This window comes from Limanda limanda, chromosome 6 (genome assembly GCF_963576545.1).
Source record: "Limanda limanda chromosome 6, fLimLim1.1, whole genome shotgun sequence".
Classification (NCBI taxonomy): domain Eukaryota; kingdom Metazoa; phylum Chordata; class Actinopteri; order Pleuronectiformes; family Pleuronectidae; genus Limanda; species Limanda limanda.
The window spans coordinates 25,898,575-25,921,179 of NC_083641.1; the positions used below are offsets into that span (position 1 = coordinate 25,898,575).

Here is a 22,605-nt window from a genome sequence, read left to right on the forward strand (position 1 = left end):
CTATTAACGCCGCCAGCCCCTTTATCAGCAGCACAAACCTCTCAGGGGGTCGAGGGCACAGCTGGAGCCGTTGATGGGACAAGATTAGGCCCCAAAGAAAGGAAATGGGAGTCAAAGTGAGGTTACAGCTTGCATATCATTCACTGGTAAATAGAGGGGGAGGCGAGAGACCTGATGAATCACTGAATGAAATTAAATACTGCCTCAATAACAAATTAGAAGATAAGATAAGCTTATATGAAAATATAGAAGATTTCCATATTCATTTACCAACATTTTGTGGGTTTAAATGTCTCCTTCCTGCTTGATATTGATCTATTTCCGAGCTCTTTGAGATCTGAGCTCATGTGAGAACGCTCTGAACACTTGGAGGAGATTCCCGGATTGACCTTCTGCGAGAAGGGCACGAAACTTTTCTGGAAATTTAAATTTCTATAGCCACATCAATCTTTGGCCCCATTGATTCCTAGATAACTGGCGTGAAATGTGAATGTCACTGTGAGAAGTCATAGAGTGAAATCAATAAAAGGTCAGGTGAACCTGTCTGGCAGCACATACGGGATCCCGATGTTATGTGGAGGAAGTTGGGAGCATCAAAGTGAACTACAGCGATACCGCATCAAGATCATGGCTGGCATTCACACAGGGGTCTCGCCATGTCAGTCAGAAAGCTCAGTTTCATTGATGACTAGATTGATTTCAAGAGGCTGTTTCATTTTTTCTCCTCTGACAGCAATCATGGTCTTTTCTCTCGGAGAAGACGAGGATAGGGGGAGTGCGGGGGAGCTCCGAGCTCGAGGAAATCATTTCCAGTTAAGGAGATACCGAAACTCTTCTCACACAGAAGCTAATGCAGTCGGTCCAGTCCTATAGGGAGCTGTGCTTTTTTTTTTTTCAATTATATTATGTTATTTGTGCAAATGATGCATCCGCTTGTTCATGGGCCTCCCGAGTGAAATGAGCACTGATTCCAAACCACTTGTTTCTGTTGCGTCATTGATTCTCAGTGGAAACACAGCAATAGAACAGGTGGGGAGATGAAGTGTCCATCGTACGATCTGAGATCAGCACCACTCTGATAGGAGGCCAGGAAATGAGAGCGTGATTTAAAATGAAAACAAATTTGATTCCAATGAGGCTCGGATTGGGGTGTGGATTTTTCCAGTAAGCACCATTGTTCTGCTGCACCCCCCGACCCATCATACAGCCTTTGCAGCTTTATCAGAAAGAGCGGAGAGAGGAGGACTGTTCATTACGCATTCAGACGAACATTACAGCCTCATATAGAGGAGGTCCATATCCAGTCTAGCCCGCACAGATGGACAGTAATTCTGCCGTCTCCAGCTCTGCAGAGCAAAGGACTCAAGCTGAGGATAATGAGCAGTGCAAAAAAAAAAAAAGAGAAGGAAGAAGAGGCCAGACTGGGAGTCCTGCCCATTAGAGGCAGAGAGACCCTCTGCACAGCTGCTTCCATATTCCTGTCGGAGGCTTGGAGGTTCGCACCTCCATTAATCTCTGACACTGATCACTATTAGTCCCCTTTGATTTCATATAGGCTCGAAAAGATACAGGGGAAGCATCATAAGCAAATCAATAGCATTAATTATACATGCACCGCAGACAACTTTAAGATCTTTGCTCAAAGCCAAATCCAATTCCAACAACTCCCAAAGACTCTGATGAAGCTTTTCCCTTCTATATTACCAGCCTTCTCTAAAGTAAAATCACTAGTGTGATATTCGGAGCCACAGGACATTATCTGTGTTCAAGTGTCTCCCAATACAAATCTTAAAGGAAGCCTGTTGATTTGGGGAAAGCAGAGAGGAGAGGATATTAAATACTGGGAAGAGATCCTGTCTTACCAATGTTCACCTCGTCGTCTGTCTCTGCATCACCAATGCACTCGAACTGGAACTCCTGCAGGGACTGGGAGAACTTCTGCACGGCAACAGAAAGATCTGGGAAATCAGAAGGGTTGAGAATTAGAATAAAGCATCACACAAATGAATCACACATTAAAGACATATTCAGACAACTGATTGAATGTATCCTCCTTTCTCCACGCACGTACGCTACAGAACTACTTCCTGTAAGTCACATGAAGACTTATCTAATGACTCAGATGTCTTATCCTAATACCAGCATGTCCGAGGAGCCTTAGCTTCACAAAACCCCTTCTCACTTACTGATGAGTTTGCAGCAGGATAATTAGAAACATCCCATCAGCGATCGATGGCTTCAATCTTGTCCAGCATACATGTAGATTTTGATATTGATCCTTCCTCCTTATGTCGAGCAAGTGATACCACAACGCAAGCATCTTCGCTAGTTTCCACCTGATGCAGCTGTAATTTCCCCATCCAGCACCCACATTGTATAAATAGCAAATGCACTCACTTCCATCCGAGCGCCCTTGAATGTGCACGTGGTCAAGTGCATCGTTGTTTATGTGCTACCTAGAGGAAGCAGCAAGCGGTTTGACCAACAAAGACTTGGTCTGGAGTCACCGGTGCAGTATTTTTGTGGCCACATTATGCATTGTCAAGCTGGTAAAATGCACCTTCTACGTAGGTGAGTGCACAATGCATTTACATTCTGTCACACACACCTGGTCACATTGTGCAGCAGCAGACCTGTTGGCTTTTTAGAGGGGATGGGAGATTGCACTCTGATTGGTTTATTCCATGTTAGGCCCAACTCACACCCATGATTAATTAATAAACTAAAAGTAGAACTAGTAAACGTGGATTTGCACAATAGCAAAGTGAGCCCTGCAGTTCTAGTGTTAAGGTTGCCATTTGTTATAGTCACAAGTTACAACAACAAACCAGTGGAACTTTAAAAAGACTATTGTCTGACAGCTTCTGGGAGCCAAGGAGCAGAAGAATGCACTTTTATGATCTGCTGACTGTCCAATTCCAAGCCCACTGACATTCATACAATAGCGGGTCTGTGACTGACTGCAATATCTGCAATATTTACTCCATCACTTGTCCATTAATCACAATACTCACATCTGTCCAGAAGAATTAAGCCCAGCTGAGCTGCCTAACCTTTATGTCAGAAGTGATAAAGTACACATAGGGAGGGAAAATCCACATCTGGACACCCCCATGCTGAAAGATATAAATTTGTGCTGTTTACTGCATTCCAGGATGTAAGAAAGTGCTGTCCTGATATTTCCAGTGACATTTGACAACCTCCAGAGAAAAGGCTTAAGCCTCATCTATTCCATAAATTTCCAGCTGAGAAAGCGCATCCTGCCTTTTATTAAAATATTCAGTAGAAACGATTATATCTCTGCAGCCTCAGACGTATTTTCCTTGCTGTAAATGTGCCTTTACTGACATCTGACTTTTAATGAAATTAAAGCTCTCTGGAGAGCAGCACTCTTCCAAAAGATATCCACCAAATTTAGAGTTTTCTTGCTGGTGAGCTGCTGTCTAATCAGTCTCCGAGCCCGATATATAAGCCCATGGAGGACACAGACAGTATTTTGGGGGCTTCCGGTGTAGACAGATATCGGGGCCAAGATTCTTCAGTTTGCCGTACATCATTTACTGACAGGTTTCTTTTATCACAACAACACAATGTTAACCTGCGGGCAACCGGAGCCTTATAATGATGGTGAAGCTAGAAATGAGAACCAGAAGGATCCTGACCCTGAAAATCTTGTCCCTAACCTACATATTCTATTTATAGAGATAACTTTCTGACATGTTGGTCTAAATCTTCCATTTCATACTCATCAAACCCTCCAGCGACCCCTCATGCCATAGGACTGGGGGCACTGACATTGTGGAAGGGACAGGACGGACACATATCACTGTGGGATAAAGGCGATCACTCAGAACAACACTTTTTATTGATTTGTCGTGACCCCTCGCTCCAAAAGGGGACAAGTGGACTAACTCCATGCCAGTAAAAATGCCCCAGACGGCAAAACAGAGCCAGCAGATCCTCTCCCTTCAGGGGTCAAGCACTCAGCTCTGTACAGCCCTTGGTGTAAACCACACATTACTATGGAGGCTTTTAGTACTCGGCCCCAACCCCAGAAACACTTCATCTAATGATATAGTTGGTCTAGATGGCATTGCCCTGGCCTCCGGCACTGCCGTGAGGAGTTATCGTTGCCCAGGGTATGTCCTTTGAAAAGGCAGTCCTTGAACTTCAGCTAATGCACCATCGCCATAAATCGGGCACATCCTGTCTGAAAAAGGTGTAGAAACACACGGTAATGCACTTGCTACTTGTAGGAGGGATTATTACAGTTCCTTTTTATCTGGTTGCCCCAAAACAGCTTTCAACCAGATGATCTAAATCATGTCAGGACGATACCGACAGAGAAAGATAAAACATAGATCCTGTTTTAACTGCTCTGCATTAACTCCCTTTGAAATATACGATAGAATTTTAACTCAATTGACAAGTATTTGCGAATAAAAGAACATGAAACTGTGAAAGGTCAGTGTATTAAATAAAAATGACATGCAATTAAATAAAAAACACAATTATTTAAAAGCAAGGTAATAAAAGTTAGGTCTTACGCCGAGCTTGTCTAATTTGTGCTGGGACTACATTCCAAATGTTTGGTGCATAAAAACAAACAAGGTTTTTCACATTAAGAATTTTACAGTTTGGTTTTGGAGTCGGAGATTCAAAACCTAAATAAACAACGATGTGGAACAGTCTTTAAACCTTTTGAACAAGTACAATTATTTCACAAAACCAAGCAGCAGAGACAGCTCCTGAAATAATGAACCGCATTCCTTGGTTTCTTGTTAAAACCCTGGCTGCGGTCACCATAGTACCCTGCACACTCCCACACTCCTAGAATACACAGCCTCCTTGTGGTTCCAGACAGACACTGGGAGGAAGAACCTTCATCTTCCGGCTTCGAAACATCTTCCAGTTTGTGTCTGGGAGGGAGATCATCCTCCACATTCTAAAGGTTTCAAACTTTTCTCCTTTCCAACTGTTCTGTGCTTAATCGTCTCTCTCCTGTTGCTGCAGTCTCGATCTGTGTATGCACCCCCCCACTGCTTCTACAATCCTACCGCAATTATTATTAGTCTTCTACTCATTATTACTATTAGTGTACATCTCCATGGGGAACCTGATTGTGCTCTATTCTCTTTCCTACGCTCCCTGCTCTCTCTCTCTATCTCTCTCCCAGCCAGAGCTCGACAGGTTTCTTCCACTCGTCCCCTTTCATATGGGGGGGAAAGTCGGGTCTCTGTAAATAATATTGCCAGGAGCTCGATCTAGACCTGCAGTGATTATTGTATTTTCACCACTGAACTCTCAAACGTGCATTCATATTGGCGATGAGGAGCTTTATGTGCTGCAGCCCTGCTACAGTATCCTATCTGTGTAATTGTAAATGACCGGATCTTGCTGACACAGTCTGATCACGAACCCGCATCGACTTTCTCCGCCCTTCGGGTTTTCACGAGCATCACGGTCATCAAACGTCTGCTGTTGACCACAATAAACGACCGTGTTTACAGATGTCTTTGTCTAAATGCAGGTGTAACATTAAAGTCACTGTTGTTATTGAATCACCGGCCAGTTGAGAAGTCTGAGCATCTGCTGCCGGTGCCCAGACAACGAACCCGCTGAGATCCAAGGTCTGTTCCTCTCGCTGTCTACACAGAAAATGAGAATGTGCTGAGCCTGCAGGTTTATACCGTCTATTCCACAGCATGTGTGGATGTTAACAGCTTCATCACATAGCATACAGTGCACCCCTGTGAAGGTTGCATTTGTTTTATTCCTTTAATTAGACCGATTTGGACTACACTACCCATGATGCCTCACCAGTCATTGCAGCGCAGAAGAAGCCGGCTCAATGTGCAAATCATTCCAAGTGTTTTCTTTACGGGTTTCAATGCAGCGATCACGAATGAATCCCTGCACCAACGCTGCTGAATTGATCCAAACATGATTAAAAAATCAGAGAGAATCGATTGAGCCGTTGAACGTATTTACCAGTTTCTACGCAGCTCGATATTTGCTCTCATCAGGCTGGTGGAGCCACGGGCGGCCAAGCTGAGAAGCAGAGAAGAATGTGTAGCAGGGAGCGGTATCTCACGTCTCCTGAGAAGCTGTGCACACGTGCGTCTGCCCACTTATCTGCAGCGAGCCAGAATTAGCCGAGAGCAAATGCTCATTGTTTGCAGTGATGAGTCAACCGCGGTGTTGCATGCCCATTCAAGATCCCAATAGGGTCTGTGGAAAAAAACTAAAACACAAAGTTTTCATTTCCTGAATCTTTTTCTCGTCTAAAGCTTCTCACTTTTTCCAGTATCCAAGAAAAACATCTCAAAAACAAAAAATGTGCCCAAGGATGTCAGATATCCTGACCTGGACTTCAAGGTTAGAAAGCAGAGTCGGTTAAATGCTTAAAGTCTAATATTGTGCTGCTACTTAATTTTTACTGAATGATTGTGTTATATTCCAATCTGCCTCGGTTTGAGCATTTTCCAAAAGTTTATGTGTGTAGTATTTAAAAAGCTCAAACTCCCTTATTAGCCAACATCAACACACAGCTGCCAAGCTGCTCTAAAAACAGATTTTTAGGCGCTCAGACCGTTTTATTCTGACACAACAGAATGTAAAAGCTCAATAAAATCACTAACCCTGAGCCCTGTAGCTATTTTGAGGCATTAAAAGGCAGATTCCCCTTTTTAAATAATTGAAAACTTTCGTATAACGGCCCATATTGAGTTATGCTGCCGAATATAGCTCCAAATACAAGACAAGACAAAAATAAACCTCGCTTAACACTACTTAAATATGCATTAATGATCATTAATGATTGAAAATATAGCAGGACTATAAAAGCAGAGTAGATGCAAGCAGTTTCCAACAATGTGTTTTCATTTTGGGAGCAAAACTAATGAAGCTGTATTCTAAGTCGAGAGGCAAAATAGCTGCAGTGCTGACCTGCGAATCTGACCCACTGCATGAACCCCTCGTAATTTGATTTACTTTTTTTAAGGATGCAATTGATTTAAATTTGTTCCATAATTCAGTAACATGAAGGTCAGTGAGTGGGTCTGAGTTTCTTCTTGCTGACGTGAAAGTTACCAATGTTTGTAAGTACATTTAAAGAGTGGGATGTTGCTTCAACACGTCCTGGAGGATTTAGGACTCGGATGAATTTATAATTAAAAAGGCAAAACAAGATATAGATTCTGAAAGACACAGAGATTTGAGTTGTTGGCCGACACACTTGTAAATATACACATTTTCTTCATTGTCACCTGTCGCCTGAACGTTGCAGACATTTTCCTGTTGTGAACGCGTCTGACTCGTACATTCTCCTGCTGCGCTCTTCAAAATGTCCACACCCGTCTAGTCCATGTCTGAAAACTGCTTCCATGAATTACTCTATTTGCTAAAGCTACAACAGAATGAAATATGTGACAGAGATGAAAGCAATAGCGCATGAGAATCGCAGCTAAGGCGAAATAATCAATAGAAATATGATTGAAATCAAAAAACGCAATGTCCAAATCGCATGGAGCTGAAATAATGTCTCGCAAATATATCAAATGAAGCCCTGAGGCGCTGTAGAGATGTCTGGCAGATAAATATTCTCCAGATGTACGGAAAAGTGCTTCTAGGATACAGACGCCAGCTAAAAATGTAATTTAATTAAAGTAAATATATGTGACTCATATCTAATGTGTTATCTGTCAGAATAGGATTTATTTTACATTTAATTCAGCTCAATATGCAACAAAACAAAATCTTCACCAGCTTCAGGGACAAGTCAACACGTGTCTTATCTTCCTACTCCAACAGTAGTTTACCTAACAGGAATTCAAAAGTACAAAATGGCCTTAAAAGCTCAGAGAAATCAATGCTCTCATCTCTGCAGGAGCATAAATAGCCAGATGTAAAGAAAAGAGTTTTATTCTTCAGTGAGCAGCTTTTTCTTTACCCGACCGTCGGCCTTGTTACATCGTACTTAAGTGCAGTTTAGTTATTGGAGTAACAGAAGAAGAAAACCGAAGATTGAAAAGCACTTACACACTTCAACAATATCTCAAACGAGTATTTGGGATCACGTGTGGGTGTCGCCGCCCCTCCGAGTGCCACTGAGTGGACCTTTTCAGAAGATGTATTGTGCCTGTGATGTGCTCATATCATTCCTGACTCTAACGCTGCTGATTTCAGATCAATACCGAGCTATAGTTGTCTGGAGATGCTCGCAGGACCATCAATAATGGATGATCTTTTGACTCTGACATTCAGACAGGCCGAAACCTCAAAATACAAAGGGAAAAAAGAGAATCCACGTGATAACAACAACATAATTCTGCTTTTAAGGAACAGAATCCAGTATAATGCACGGCTGGAAATGTGTCAATAGCACAAAAATGACAAATGTAGTTATTATTCAGTTAAAATCAGGTCCTAATGAGGTTTAAATTCCGAATATATTGTAGTGTATAAGATTTAAATTACTACTATATGGTAGTTCCTGGTTAAAACACATATTTTGCCAATGCTGTGGTAAAACAACCTTTTGTAGAATGAAAAATATAACATAGAAAAACACATTTTATCATATTACTGAGAGCAAGGCACTGAAACATTTGTATATGAACTGATATTTAAAATGAACAGAGGTGGGTTTCTCTCTTATCAGATTTAAAATGGTGTCTGATACCTTTGAAAAACCTGCTGTGACACATTTAAAGATCATAAACAGCCACATTTCTCAAAATGTAATTTCCAGACATTTTACCTTATAAAGATTCTCAGATGCCGCAGCCACACGGTCGGCAGATGTGTACAAAACACTCTCAAGCAACACATGCAACTTATTTACTTGCTAATTTAGACAAAAAAAAATCATTATTTTAGCATGTTTCTTTTAAATTAGAATTTCATGGTTACAGTTCCCATTAGGCTTTAAGAGCAGTCGTGTGTCGAGGGCTGGTGGGAGATGTGGTGGACACAGCTGCCCGAGAGGAAGGTCGCTCACAAGTGGGACAGCTTTGATTCTCTGCTCTCGAGTTAAATGCTACAACATCCCACAAGCTCTGAGTAGAGAGTCACTCACCTCACATGGAGAGTGATGGTGAGCGGTTAACGTGCTGTAACCAAAACTGACCTCACTGATCGGTCTCTGAAGCTGTCTGTGTGTCTGTCTGTGTGTCTGTGTGTCTGTCTGTCTGTCTGTGTGTGTGTCTGTGTGTCTGTGTGTCTGTCTGTCTGTGTGTCTGTGTGTCTGTGTGTCTGTCTGTGTGTCTGTGTGTCTGTCTGTCTGTGTGTCTGTCTGTGTGTCTGTGTGTCTGTCTGTCTGTCTGTCTGTCTGTGTGTCTGTCTGTGTGTCTGTGTGTCTGTGTGTCTGTCCGTCTGTGTGTCTGTCTGTGTGTCTGTCTGTGTGTCTGTGTGTCTGTCTGTCTGTGTGTCTGTCTGTCTGTGTGTCTGTCTGTGTGTCTGTGTGTCTGTCTGTGTGTCTGTGTGTGTTTGTGTGTCTGTGTGTCTGTGTGTGTGTCTGTGTGTCTGTGTGTCTGTGTGTCTGTCCGTCTGTGTGTCTGTCTGTGTGTCTGTCTGTGTGTCTGTGTGTCTGTCTGTCTGTCTGTCTGTCTGTCTGTCTGTCTGTCTGTGTGTCTGTCTGTGTGTCTGTCTGTCTGTCTGTCTGTCTGTCTGTCTGTCTGTGTGTCTGTGTGTCTGTCTGTCTGTCTGTCTGTCTGTCTGTCTGTCTGTCTGTCTGTGTGTCTGTCTGTGTGTCTGTCTGTGTGTCTGTCTGTCTGTGTGTCTGTGTGTGTGTCTGTGTGTCTGTCTGTCTGTCTGTGTGTCTGTGTGTCTGTCTGTGTGTCTGTGTGTCTGTGTGTCTGTGTGTCTGTCTGTCTGTCTGTCTGTGTGTCTGTGTGTCTGTGTGTCTGTCTGTGTGTCTGTCTGTGTGTCTGTCTGTCTGTCTCTTAGCTGAATAAAGGGGCAGTTTTTCACTTTCTTAATTGGGCCGTTAGAGAAAGCAGGACTCTACCAATGTTTCCACACCAACTTAGTTAACGCAGCAAAAATGGTCCTGCAGGTTTTGAGTACTGGACAGATTGCTTCGCATTTGTAAGTTGGGATCAAAATGCAGGAAGAGTTTGAAGATAGGTGCAATATTGTAATAAACATATCGATAGGCATTGTAGGTGTGTGATCTTATTGTGAACCCCCTCATGACTGAATACTGGGTTTGCAACTGGTGTGATCAATCTCAAGATGTAGTTTTTGAAATATTTCCTTTATTGATGATTGATTGTTTGAACTCAAAACTAATGTTTCTTATACCTTCTTATAAGTCCATGGTTGAATGATGAGGAAATCCCCCTCCTGAACTTGTGCATTTCTATAAAAATAATATTAATTTGGAAATGTGGTGTATTTTGAATATGTACAGTCATAACCCAAGAGCTAAGTTTTTGAACGAATGTATTTTTGCATCTTGACTGACTGAAAGTTAGTGTCCAGGCACCGTGTCTAATTCCAGTCGTTACAAACACTTGCAGAGTGAAAGTTTGCCAACATGTTGAGGCTCATTACCGCCGTCCTGCTGTGTCTGTACCTGAAGATATGCATGAATAAATATTTTAATCAGGGCAACGCTCCAAAAAACAAAACAAAAAAGACCTGCAACAACAATTCTGTTATTTCCTATTTATATGCATTATTTACAGAGTGACTTTGACCCATTAGCGGGAAGCACAGAGAATATTCCTCAAACCGCCTCACGTTAAGTGATCACACGGCCGAGCAGCAGAGATAAATGGGAAGAGAATCAGTGGAAAAGGAAGATAAATGAACGGATAGGTTTTTAACCTGAGGTAAGCAGTAAGGGCAGAAGCAGAGAAACACATTCCACACTGTGCATCTGGAAGTTTTGGTGAAAACACTGCAAACAAAGACCCTCGGCTGTGCGGTCGTTCATCAGCTTCAGTCTCTCTCTCTTCTGTGGTCGACTCCCAAACCCTGAAGTTTTAATAACGACGATTGTTAAGAGCTTTTGATGCAGTTTGCTCGACCATCAGATTAAAGTCTCACAAGCGGCAGAGCGAACAAAATAAGTTTTAAAAAAAGGTAAATCTGTTATTGTGTACACACATTGCGCCTGAGCACCCTACACAGTGCGTAGTGACGTTTACGAGGGCTGCTCCAGTTTTCATGTTTACGATGCTCTGCACAGACTTGTCATGTCGCAGCTACTTTACAATGATCAGAGTAAACAACACTTCACAAAGTCTGATGCAACGGCAGACGCACAACGGCAGCCGGCCGGGGTTCGCTTCTGCTGAGGAACAAAGGGAAGGACGTGAGAACCGAGAGACACAAGGAGAAGAAACACCTTTCGGAGGAAGTTGGAGCGCGTCACGGGTTCTCCACATTATTCTACCTTCACTCCGCCTCCTCTGCACAAAACAAACTCAACTTTGAGGATGTGGTGTGAAAACGAAGGAGCGAATCCGAGGATCTTGTTTGCGACATGAAGTGTGATGCTGAAATTAGAGAAGACAGCACGAAAGGAGCAGAAAAGCTCAAAAAGAAAACACATGGGGTCTAATTATTGGATTATTTCTGCTCCTCCTTTCATCACACACAGGCAACACGTCATCTGCCGCTGCATGCGAGAAGGAAACAGAGCGAACAGAAGTTAGACTGTGATCTCCTCCTGTGCAGGTTTCTAATCAAACAGCGCCGGGCTCTGACCACACAGCCGGGACACGAGCGCAGGGAGCAGCTAGCCCCGGTTAGCGCCCGGTGTGTGAGATGTGAAGGAGGACTGCGGCTGTCAGTCAGCGCACAGCAAAGCCCCCCGGGTACGGCCTTTATCTCGTCTCCAAGGCAACCACGTACTACCGAATTCCATCCGCTGACAAGCCTGACAAAACACAGACGACACTGCAGGAAAGTCTGCAGCTTTCTGGCAACAAAAGCTAAAGTAAATGTTTACTTCCGCAGCTACTGGGACATTAAATATAATTTGAGGACATGCTCAGAATTCTGGAGCACCTCTCGAGTGCAGTTCTGAGCTTCTAGCCAATGTAACACTTGATAAAAAAATGTGATCTTATTAAATAAAAAACATATTTTCAATCATGTAAAATGAAGAATATGGATAGGTAGTTACATTCATATCTTTCTAGTTGGAAAAACACTGATGCTTTACAGCACAAACTCTTAATTTGTGCCTAAATGTCACACATTTCCACAGCTATGATTCTAAACTACATATTACACGTAAAGATTAAAGAGTAAGACAGAGGAATATAGCAATAGCCATATCATCATAATGCCTTGTGTTATTATATTATGCATGCGCAACATTAAATATTAAAACTTGTGTATCTCTAAAATGCACTGCAAAGACAAAGGGTGCGTTATACTGAGTTCATTTCCAATAAGCACTTGAGGCTGAGTCGTGAGGCCATTGGTCAATAAAATCTGTTGTGAATAATATAAATAATCTTAAAAAAACAACACCAAAGGGAGAAAAAGTGTTGATGAAAAGAGACGGAATAAAGCTTAAAATAAACACATTATGATGTAAAAACTCAAATGTTAAAATTACCTTTAAAAAACATGAGGGGAAGTATTTCAAAAATGTCCTGTTGACTCACACATGTTGAAACACGCCAGAATATCAGTGCACAACACTTGCTGCATTCTGTGTTACACACTCGTCACAATGCTAATTACTGAGCAGCGTTCTCACTCCTCTGGTGTTTTAACGAAGTGCTTAAACACAAACCATCACAGACCCAATCCAGTGGAAAAGCAATATGAAGAAACCTGCACATTTTCCACGCTGAAAGCTTTTCCCTTTCACGAGCCATGTATGGAACCGGGCTTTGCCTTTTTGTCTTTTTGTCTTTTTGTCGAGCCAAACACACAAGAAACAGAAAGCGTCCTGCGACGGCGTGCAGCCTTAGTGGAGACGACGGCGGCCTGTCAGCCCGAACATCAGCGGCGTGGAGAGAAACGCCACGGCGCCGCTTTCTCTCAGCGAGGACGCCGCTGATTTCAGATTACAAGGTCTTCAAAGGGGAACGCTTCTCTGCGCCGAGCTTAACGAGACACGGGGAGATCTCTTTGATGCAACAGTGGGGCGCATTGTGCCACTTTGATTCCATTTGGGGGCGGGGGGGGGCAGCCCCTCAGGTAAGGCTCCCTTGCACCTGCTTACTCATACGTTCGCCTGTCAGTCGCCCCAGCGGGTGGTGGCGGGTGGTGGAGCGGCTGGGGTGCAGCCGTGTGAGGACACTTCTCACCACCAGCAGCAGTTGCCTGAAACAAAGCCTCATAAAATAAACCCAGCATCTCACTGACGTCTGTGGTTCTGTCAGTCGGTAACTTTCAGTGTCAGTCGGTCGACCTGAGTCTGGAGCGACAGATCAGGTCTGAATAAAACATGGAGGGAAGACGCTGCATCACAGGCACTGGTCTGTGGGGAGCAGTGAGACAGTCTGAAGACACACGGACTTTATGTACTTTACAATGAGTAATCCGGTTGATCAAGATGGTGTTCTGGTATTTGGACTGATTCAATTTAACCAGTAATCTATGGAACCAGGTTACAGCTACATGTATGCCGACCACTATTAGTGACAAGTGTCAGATTCCCTGTGTACATGCTGTATAAGCAGTGGTAACATTTTTATATTGTATATACATTTGATGTGGACTGCAAATGTTAATGTTCATATGATCAGAAATTATTTGCCGATCAATATAAGCACCGCACGTGCCCATAACTCTGTTACTGTATATATTTTTATTCTTTTTTCATTCTATTTTGTTATATATTGTTGTTTTTATATTGTTGTTTTATGTTCAGTGCACCAATAACACCAAGGCAATTTCCTGTATGTGCAAATATACTTGGCAAATAAAAGAATTCTGATTCTGATTCTGATAAGGTTGTATCTATAATCCTATAGGATGCAGAGGTACCTGGAAAAATACAGTTTTGAACTACGCATTCCGTCATATTATAGGTTTGTTAGTTATTTATGACGTGATGTGAAATGTGTTGATGATCAATATAAGCTTTAGATTTTCTTTCTAGGCCATTTTAAGGCGATATCGTGGAAAATTTGTTTTTTGGACCATATTTTTTTGTTGAGATCTGTTGACCATCGGTTCCAAAATTTAAGATACCAAGCAAAATAATACTCACCCCAAGTTTGGTGGAAGTTCGGCCACGCTATGTTGAGTAAATTGTACAAACACACACACACACACAAAGCTATCCTTTGCATTGACTCCCATTCATTGTGGACAGTCAAACTAAAGCCTTATCCCTTCACGCCTAACTCCAACATTAACATAACCACAACTCACATCTTAACTTTAGCCTAAACCATTACTCATCAGGCCGGGGTACTGGTCCTCATGAGGACAGTTTTTATACTGGGAAAGTACCTCACACACACACACAGGGGAAAATAAGCCTCCTAATTTAATCCATGACTCAAATGTGTAATTCACTGATGGTGAGATAACAACAGAGAGAATAAACCTTTAACATCCACCTATTCACTGGATCTGAATTAGTAAAGAGAACGATACCGCCTCTCTTTGATATGAAGCTGATGCAACGCTTCAGTCTATTCTTCAGCTCCACATAAAAATAAAAGATCCATTATTAGCTCCTGCGATTCAGCTGGAATGAAAGACGGCAGCCAAGGCCGGCCTCCACCATTTATCACCGAGTCCACAGCCTTTAGACTGAGTTGAGAGGTTTACCTCCAGTCGACACAAAGACAACACAACTGACAGAAGCTCTGAAGGAGATGAACCAGCCTTTGACACACAAAAAGACATTCAGATTTCACATCCCTGGTGGTGGTTGCCTCTGCTTTTCCCCAAATACATTTTTTGTGTGAAGCCGTCTTGCTCTTATCGAGGCAATGAGATGCTTCTTAGACAATTAGTAAAAACAAGAGGTGTGCAGGACTCATTTAAATTAAACACCCATTGTGCAAAGACTTTGTGATGAAACTTGGCAACACACAGGGCTGAAGAGTTTCTAACGTGCCAGGCAAAGTCTGCGTTTAGCTTCTGCGTAGGTTGACGTGCTAATTCACCAACTTCCACCAGAGAAACTTTTGGTGCATCACAGGGATGTAAATGATGAATATAGATTCCTGCAGTATATATTATATTATATCCACTCAAAGGAATCAACAAAGCCTCAGCTCTCCAGTGTATGTATTATAAATGGTTTTTCCGTTGATGTCAGGTAATCAAAGCAACATTTCTTTCCTTTAACAATATGTTTATTATTTGTTTTCAGTTAATTAAGTACAAACAGACAAGTACTAGGAGTAAGTAAGAAATCATGCCAAAATTAAAGGAAAAGAGAAAGAAAGAAAAAAGAGTCAATTGAAATTAAATAATATAAAGGCATAAAATTTTTTTAAAAACAGAACAAAAAAAATAAGACAAACAGACAAAACTAAAAAGTGCATCACTAGTATACAAAATAAATTGTGATCAGTTATCAGTCATTTTCATCTTAAAAGAGACTCACAATGCTAATATTTAAGTTAATTTGTAAATGTTTAAATGCTCTAATGTCCATTTTCCTCTTTTGGCCCCGGACAAGATGAAGCCCAGTCTGCTCTGATTGGTCAACCACTCTTTTTTGTGTGTGTGAGTAGGTGTGTGAGTTTGTGTGTGTGTGTGTGTGTGTATGCCAATGTGGAGCATGAATATCGAGCACAGAGTTTTCTGTTGGGGAGAGGAACTCCTGTATTTGGGGCTTTTTATCTTGCAGAGCGAAGAAAAAATCTTCAATGCAAAAGAGAAAAGAAAAACTGAAAAAAGGCAGCATAATGTCTCCTTTAATATGAACATTGCATAACATTGTGACAGCATTTAGCTCAGAAGTCTTTGCTTTCATCACACTATTAATGCACAATTCAACACCCGGCACGTGGGAGAGTGAGTTAATATTTCATCTCGCGGAGGAGAAACACGGTGCATCTTGTGATTCCTTTTCAGGCTGAAGAAGCAGGAGCAGAAAATCCCGGCTGTGGGCGCGAGAAGGATGTGCTCGCTGTGACAATCACTTTGACTGACAGAGTGACACTTCTGAGCAGACCTCAATCTGGAGTCAAACACATTTCCCTGCACAGTCTGAGGAGGAGAAGCAGCTTTTAGGAATACAATGTGTAATCCTTCTATCAAAATCTGTCCACAAAAACAAGCCAGTCCCTTCGCCGAGCAGGGGGGGGGGGGCCTGGCTGGGCTTTACCGCTCATCGAGTCACAGACTGTACCCCGGTATTTCACTTCTGTTACATGAGTTCAAATTTATCAAAGTAGTCATAGCAGCAGCAATACATTATATATGATATATTCCTGCAAGACACGGCCTGTTCTACAGTCACAGTCAGACACACACACACACACACACACACACACACACACACAGACACACACAGTGATGTCAGCCCAAATGCTATCTGAGAGGGAGGATGGGGGATGGTTACACAAGCATGTTTACAGGACATTTCCTGTGGCTGAGCCTTGGGAGCATCATCTGTCCTCAGACAAACAAACACTGCGAGTTTCCCAAAGCCGATCGTGAAATCACTTTTCACTGAGCGTCCACACGTCACGTCCTCCCTTCAGCAGAAACAACACTCGCTAATCACGTCTAGATTAAGTCGCATGAAAAGAGCCCTGAAGTACGCAGGCGTAGTCGGGACTTTTAAGAAAGGTGGCGTTTACAGACCGGCTAAACACTGTTCTTTCTATAATGACAACCTGCATGCGTGTCAGCCGTTCATTACAGCTCGTACAGTGAGGAGGAAGCAGCGTCGCTCTGAGGCTGGAGACAGACAGCTAATATAATTATGGTCTAAGGCCCCACTCAGATTTATGAAAACATCCTTTAAAATGGGGTTTTTGTGTAATAACTTTGCATAGAAATAACCTTTAAGTGCACAACTCCCCTTATATTTGAGAGCTTTTGCATAAAGAACAAGCAGTTACTTTCTGTTTTGCAAATTTGCACAAATTATGTGTGAAGGACGGACGCTGTCGTCCAAAAAGCTGCCCACCTCTCAGAGGGTCCTTCGCTGCACTGGGACCACCACTGGGACCCGCACTGGATCAGTGACTTTCCAATTTTTTTCATACACATTTACCAATGTCAAAACAACAACAACAGCTTTTATGGATGCTTGTTTTGCTAGTAACTCTGGTTTAAACCAAATCGATAGAAAACATAGATGCAGCGTCCGTGACGTCGGACTCTTGGCATCGAGCTCACACCCGAGGCAGCTGCACGCCTGCGTGAAAAAGTGACAAACGCCAAGGAAACAAGTGGCTGGTGAGAAAGGTCAAAACGTAAAGTGAGCCAAACAGTCTCAAATATTTTCCTTGGGAGCCGGCCAGTCAATCCACGGCTAAAAGTCTAATGAATATTGAACAGTACTTGACAGGTGGTGAGAGGAGAGGACTGCAAATGGGACGCACACGTGAACCGTGGTACGTGGTGGAAAAAAATAATAACAATGGAGGAATGGAGGAAAAAAAATCATTTTTCTCTTCCACGCCACGTATTAAGCATGTGTGGAATATCATCTGTTTTCTTTAACCTTTTCAGTTTAATGTCCCGTTTCATCTTCTGGAGCAGATGGATTTATCATGTTATGTTATAGAAGAGATATCTGTCAGCCAATAGGAAAAATACATTTTGTGTGGTAATGGTAATTAAAACCTATATTTGCTCTTATAAACCACAATCATATTGTTCTGTATTAGTTTCCTTGCTGTAGTTTAATTTATCTGGTTGCTATTAGAACTCTATACATGGGATGTTGGAGTATTTTCAAATGCTTCATATCACGACACTCTCTACAACCATAGCTAAAAGCATAAGTAAGTAAATAAACCATAACTGATGAGTAAAATATTGAGAAAATGGAAATTGAATACAAATATAACTTTGTGAGGAATCTTCATGTTTTAGTTTTTGTGAAGAGAGGGCAGATAGTGGAAATCCCCCGGTGGCGTCATCCACTGTGACGGAAAGTCAGAGGCCTGAGCTCCTCAATAAAACAAGAAAGAATGTCCTTCTTATCTCAGAGTGATTAAAACAAGGTCAGAAGAGGCTCACAAATTAAGTTGATGTAACACAAACCGGAAAAATGAAAAACACAAGTTGACTAAGGCCGTGTTTTGACCACGACAACTTTTCCCAGGAGCCTTTGCATGAACAGAGACCCGGGAGAAGGGAGAAGTTAGCCAGTGCACGTTGTTGTGGGGGTGTAGCGAGAGGGCTGATGGGTGGGGGTGGGAGGTTATTCATCCAAGAAAAACAATCCTAGCTTTAATTAAAAAATCGTCTTTAGTACAAAACGAAAGCACAGGAATCTTTGGGGGTGGGGCTTGAAGTGCTGAAGATGCCTGATTGGTCCAGAGCTCCAGGGTTTTGATTCAAATGGCCAAATCTCTACAGTAGCTTGCACTGTAAAATCTATTTTCAAACATTTATTTAATCTATACAGGTGTTCAAAAACACTTTTTACATCCTCTCGTCTCTTTTCCAACAGCGACACAATCTGAATCTCCTCCACTTTCACTCTTACACACAGTAAGTGACACTTAAGGCAACCTATGTCGGCAAATTACAAAAAATACAGCATTGAAAACATAATTATTAGCCTCACATCTGTAAGAAACACTCTAAAGAATCACTGAGTGCCTTTGCAGTTCAGCACAGGGACTAATAACAGTCGGTGGTTGTTATGGACAACAGGTGAGGACAGAAAACACCAGAAACAAATAGTTAGGGTAAAGCTATTTTTACAGCATCTGGAGATAGTTTCTGTTGTTGGGCAGAGATCTAAGTTTATAACTAACATGTGAACATTAGGACCATGAGCTTCATGAGCATTAATACATGAGATAATAATAAGAGGAACAAGTAGAAAAACCTATTTATAACCATTATTCAGGATTCATACACATTTTGACCAATGGATTTCCATGACTTTTCCATGACTTTAACAACTTTAAACCAAATTTCCATGTCCAAACATTTTTGCTAAATCTCGGTGTATACATGAAAAAGTAACAAAATGTAGTATATAAACTAGCAATGAGAATTCCAAGGCATACAGTATACCTTACCTTGCTTATATTTTGAGTGTATTTCTTTAAAAACGTATGAATTATTTAAAACTCAGCGTAAATGAACGACATGAAAATATGAATATAACACATTTCCATGACTTTTCCAAAACTTTTGGGATTTTATTTTTTTCCATGACTTTTCCAGGCCTGGAAATATACATTTTAAAATTCCATGACTTTTCCAGGTTTTTCATGACTGTAGGAACCCTGATTATTAAATTTAAAAAGAGGTAAAAAGATCAAATACACAATAAGTCTCTTAACTTCATTATTTCAGCAACAACCTGGAGTCTGCGCTCCATAATACTACACAATTAGTCCTTTAGGGAAGACAGAAATAACCAAAGCTCTGTTTCTAACGTACACACACGTCTTCAAACACAATCTTCCCATTCACATACATACCACACACACACACACACACACACACCAGGAACTGCTGCTCCGTGTGGTTTCGATATGTGTGCTCCCATTTCACAGGTAATCTATTAACATGAAGTCAACCTGGGCTCAACAGGCCTCATTCTCTCGGGCAGCTCAGGCAGAGACATCAATTATACGCTTCCATGTAGAAACTTGAGATGATTGCTATTAAAACGGGGTCCGCACCAGGTCTCCCAGTAATGTCCCCACTGATGGCAGGTCATAAAGGGTCATAAACCTCCACGGCGTCCCGAGCTAAAGACCATCAATAATTTACATCCGTCTCCTCGGCTTCCTGCCCCCGACTGAAACCGGGTATTCCAGTAAAAGGGCCTCACCCCCCTTCGTCACGACCGTGGAAAGACAAATAAAACGCAAAGTTCCTTCAAACCGGCTCCGCGCTGGAGTTTCAGACAGTTTACGCCTCAGGGTTCATCACCGGTTGATTAGCATTCCTGGGTTTTAATTTTTAATCTTCCGAGAGGCCGGCCACCTGGTGGGACAAGATGTTTCCCTGCATCAATAACCCAATCAAAGACAATCAGGGTCTCATTCCGCTCCGTATATGCAGAGCACAACCTGCAGCGTTGAGGTCTTACTTGGTATTAAACTGTTTGCACGGACCTTTGACATCGTGCCACTGAGTAACCTTCGCCGCCATGAATAAACCATTCAGCAGCTGATTCCTCTATTCCACCTGTGCTGCACAACTATTTCCCTGCAAATAAAAAGAAATGAAAAACCTTGATGGGAGATACGTTCGGCCTCCTCTGCCCTGAGAGACGATTCTTTTAAATATAGTATGAGACGATGATCCCTCGGCTAAGTGCAGCTCAGTGGTTGTTGACATCGAATGTAACCGTGATATCGAAACATAGATGTGAAAAAACTTAAAAAACCCACAGCATCATTTCGAAAAGACATTTAACGACAATTAAATATACAAATATACATGTCTGTACTTTTGTATACATGTTATTATTAGGGCCAGAGCACTTTTTGGGGGCCGACTCCAAACCTCACCAAATTTCCCTTGACTGTCCGTTCTGGTGAAAATTGACATATTTCAATGTGCTCGGGAAAGTGCATCGGAAAATGGCTCCATAGCGCCCCCTAGAACTGTTCACCGAGGGTCTTTCTATTCATGTACTTCCGCCCAGAGAAATACATTTTGGCATAGATGTGTTTCAAGCCAAGACACACACACACAACACAATCCTCTCACAACTTTCCTCCAGACCAGACAGGAAGTCAGACATTTTGGATTGAACGAATTCGGTTTGATATCTTGCATTTTCACACATGCTATTAAATCCTGCTGCTCCTTCAGATTCCTTCTGATCAACTTCAAATCAGGTTTAATTCTTGTCGGTGACTTTTTGATTTAAAAGTTGCATTACCGGTGAGTTTTCATCTGGGGGGGCGTGGCCGTTGTCTTGTCATGACACTTCTAGAAGCTGTGACTTCCATGTTTTTTCACTGCATAAATGTATATAAATATATATACATACACATCTATACGCAAATACGTATACTGTATAAACATATATAAATATATACACACATATATACTAAATGCTAGACTACCTGATAGGTGAGAGTGAAAAGTTAAAGTACATTCCAACCCTGCACTAATCTCTGAGTGTCACTTTAAGTTGAACTCCTTCATCTCAAGTGAGCAGCTCCGACTCTTCCTCAGTTAAAACAAGTCTGTGCACGTCAGAGAGTCTCAGAGAAAACAGGAGGACTCACTTCGGCCTCAGAACAACTGAAGAAAGTGGAGTTTATACAACTTTCATAGATCAGAGCTCGCTGTCCACAGGCTGCAGAGAAGCATCCTCTGCACCAGGACCTGGACCAGGACCAGGACCTGGACCTGGACCTGGACCTGCAGCCCAGAGGAGCCTCCACACACACACACACAGAGACACGCACACACACGCACACACACACATGCAACTCACTCTTGAGCGCGGTGATGAGCATGTTCCCATCCTTGATCAGGTCCTTGATGAACTTGTTGGTCCTCTCCAGCTCGATCTCATGACACTTGAGTCTCTCCCTGAAGTCCGGACTGTCCACGAAGGAGTCACTGAACTCCAGAGTGGGGAGTCCCATCCTAACGCACACACACACACACACACAGAGCCACACACACACACACACACACTCTCTTCAAACTCTGAGGTTATTAGGGATCGGACTTCTCATCCCGCTCGGCTCCGATGTGATTCAACCGTCTCCAACTTCTTCTTCTCCCCCCCTAAAAAAAAGTTTCCCCTCGCTCCTCTTGAGTTCCTCACTTCCGCTTTGGGTTCTCCCACTTCACAGAAAGCAGTGGAGTTGTGACTCCTGCTGGTTAGACTGGGTCAGGTGGAAACTGCTGCTGGGAGGAACCTGCTTCTTATCTCTGTCTCTAATGACTGATCCAATGTGCAAAGGTTGCATCTCAATAACAACCACAGGTATTTATATAACAGCAGCTACATATAATAAAATACATGCATGTGTTAATTATATATTTATAGGTTATATACTGTATATTTCCACACTTTTTCCTCTGTGATTTCATATTATTGAGTTAAGTTTTATAAGCAGTCAAAGCAGGGCCGGCTCTAAAGGTTTAAGGGGTCCCTTGAAATTCAAACATTAATTCAAACATACGGGGAAGTTAATATTTATTAATAATAATACTAGTGTTAAATTGTATAGCAACCCTCATACTAGAAATGCAGATCAAAGCGCTTCACATAGAATATAGATACAAATATGTTAATAAAAATAAAAACGTGGTCAAATGTAATTCGTAAAAGAGAACAGATATGAAGTAAAATAAGAACATGTTAACATGTTATAGAGGTGTAGTTTCACTGTGTGTCTCCCATCATCCCAATCTGAACTCCACAGTAAAGAAATTAAATACTCACAGGTATTATATAATGCATTTATCTAACAGCAGCTACATATAAATAAACATATGCATGTGTTAATTATATATTTATAGGTTATATAAATATAACTC

General features: G+C 42.0%; 1 protein-coding gene across 1 annotated transcript in view; it reads right to left on the minus strand.

Moving 5' to 3' along the window:
• The window catches only part of LOC133003351 (rho GTPase-activating protein 42), a 74,249-nt gene extending 52,543 nt beyond the window's left edge, over nt 1-21,706 (minus strand). The window contains exons 1-2 of the mRNA XM_061073059.1: nt 21,548-21,706; nt 1,863-1,958 (exon numbers count right to left, since the gene is read on the minus strand). Coding sequence (XP_060929042.1) covers nt 1,863-1,958; nt 21,548-21,701 — 250 coding nt within the window. The 5' untranslated portion in view covers nt 21,702-21,706. The remainder of the gene's footprint in view (nt 1-1,862; nt 1,959-21,547) is intronic.
• Nucleotides 21,707-22,605: the final 899 nt, after the last annotated feature.